Source organism: Oncorhynchus masou, chromosome 30 (assembly GCF_036934945.1).
Source record: "Oncorhynchus masou masou isolate Uvic2021 chromosome 30, UVic_Omas_1.1, whole genome shotgun sequence".
Lineage (NCBI taxonomy): Eukaryota > Metazoa > Chordata > Actinopteri > Salmoniformes > Salmonidae > Oncorhynchus > Oncorhynchus masou.
The window spans coordinates 65467635-65470134 of record NC_088241.1 but is presented as its reverse complement, the minus strand read 5'-3'; the positions used below and the strand labels follow the sequence as shown (position 1 = coordinate 65470134).

Below are 2500 nucleotides of genomic sequence, written 5' to 3'. Positions count from 1 at the left end.
AGCAATATAGGGTAGTGTGTATAGGGCCCTATAGGGTAGTGTGTATAGGGCCCTATAGGGTAGGGTGTATAGGGCCCTATTCCCTAAATAGCTCTACTTTTCACCATAGCCCTATAGGGTAGGGTGTATAGGGCCCTATAGGGTAGTGTGTATAGTGCACTATAGGGTAGTGTGTATAGGGCCCTATAGGGTAGTGTGTATAGGGCCATATAGGGTAGGGTGTATAGGGCCCTATAGGGTAGGGTGTATAGGGCCCTATAGGGTAGGGTGTATAGGGCCCTATAGGGTAGTGTGTATAGGGCCCTATAGGATAGGGTGTATAGGGCCCTATAGGGTAGGGTGTATAGGGCCCTATAGGGTAGTGTGTATAGGGCACTATAGGGTAGGGTGTATAGGGCCCTATTCCCTAAATAGCTCTACTTTTCACCATAGCCCTATAGGGTAGGGTGTATAGGACCCTATAGGGTAGTGTGTATAGGGCCCTATAGGGTAGGGTGTATAGGGCCCTATAGGGTAGGGTGTATAGGGCCCTATAGGGTAGTGTGTATAGGGCACTATAGGGTAGGGTGTATAGGGCTCTATTCCCTAAATAGCTCTACTTTTCACCATAGCCCTATAGGGTAGGGTGTATAGGGCCCTATTCCCTAAATAGCTTTACTTTTCACCATAGCCCTATAGGGTAGGGTGTATAGGACCCTATAGGGTAGTGTGTATATAGGCCCTATAGGGTAGTGTGTATAGGGCCCTATAGGGTAGGGTGTATAGGGCCCTATTCCCTAAATAGCTCTACTTTTCACCATAGCCCTATAGGGTAGTGCACAGTATAGGGAATATCGTGTCATTTGGGAATTAGCTCTGGTCTTCCTATGTCTCTGTGTGGATTTAAGGTCCCATGTATTAAACCCAGGGATGGACCTTCCAAATCTTGGGCCCTGGCCAGCCCGGGCTGGTAGACCACGATTCAGGTCCAAAATCTGTCTTAAAAAAAAATACACTATTTCATTGACCAGGCGGGTTGGTTTGGCACGGTGTCTACGAGCGCAGTGTGAAAAGTAACAAGCCGGGTTTAATTTCTTTCTTTTAGCCAAACCTGTCTTTCTGTCTGTCTGTCTGTCTGTCTGTCTGTCTGTCTCTCTAACCTGTCTGTCTGTCTGTCTGTCTGTCTGTCTGTCTCTCTAACCTGTCTGTCTGTCTCTCTAACCTGTCTGTCTGTCTGTCTCTCTAACCTGTCTGTCTGTCTGTCTGTCTGTCTGTCTGTCTGTCTGTCTGTCTGTCTGTCTGTCTCTCTAACCTGTCTGTCTGTCTCTCTAACCTGTCTGTCTGTCTGTCTCTCTAACCTGTCTGTCTATCTGTCCGCAGGGAAGGAGAGCTGTTTTGAGAGGGTAATTCAGCGTTTCGGGAGGAAAGTTGTTTACGTTGTCGTGGGTGACGGAGTGGAAGAGGAGCAAGGCTCAAAAAAGGTAAGAGAGGGAAAGCGTAGAAATAGAAAGTGTAAAATAGACACAGTATATCAGTATCTATAGTAGATATACATACAGTATATCAGTATCTATAGTAGAAATAGACACAGTATATCAGTATCTATAGTAGATATAGATACAGTATATCAGTATCTATAGTAGATATAGATACAGAATAGATACAGAATATCAGTATCTATAGTAGATATATATACAGTATATCAGTATCTATAGTAGATATACATACAGTATATCAGTATCTATAGTAGATATAGATACAGTATATCAGTATCTATAGTAGATATACATACAGTATATCAGTATCTATAGTAGATATACATACAGTATATCAGTATCTATAGTAGAAATAGACACAGTATATCAGTATCTATAGTAGATATAGATACAGTATATCAGTATCTATAGTAGATATAGATACAGAATAGATACAGAATATCAGTATCTATAGTAGATATATATACAGTATATCAGTATCTATAGTAGATATACATACAGTATATCAGTATCTATAGTAGATATAGATACAGTATATCAGTATCTATAGTAGATATAGATACAGTATATCAGTATCTATAGTAGATATACATACAGTATATCAGTATCTATAGTAGATATACATACAGTATATCAGTATCTATAGTAGATATACATACAGTATATCAGTATCTATAGTAGATATACATACAGAATATCAGTATCTATAGTAGATAAAGATCCTTCATTGGGACTTAGGGTGGCTGTGAATGGGTCTTAGGGTGGCTGTGAATGGGTCTTAGGGTGGCTGTGAATGGGTCTTAGGGTGGCTGTGAATGGGTCTTAGGGTGGCCGTGAATGGGTCTTAGGGTGGCTGTGAATGGGTCTTAGGGTGGCCGTGAATGGGTTTTAGGGTGGCTGTGAATGGGTCTCAGGGTGGCTGTGAATGGGTCTTAGGGTGGCTGTGAATGGGTCTGAGGGTGGCCATGAATGTGTCTTAGGGTGGCTGTGAATGGGTCTCAGGGTGGCTGTGAATGGGTCTTAGG

The 2500-nt window shown here is 42.2% G+C and overlaps 1 protein-coding gene across 1 annotated transcript in view; it reads left to right on the top strand.

Moving 5' to 3' along the window:
* The window catches only part of LOC135521691 (eyes absent homolog 1), a 54063-nt gene that overhangs the window by 40651 nt on the left and 10912 nt on the right, over positions 1-2500 (top strand). Inside the window, exon 7 of the mRNA XM_064947364.1 lies at positions 1360-1460. Coding sequence (XP_064803436.1) covers positions 1360-1460 — 101 coding nt within the window. The remainder of the gene's footprint in view (positions 1-1359; positions 1461-2500) is intronic.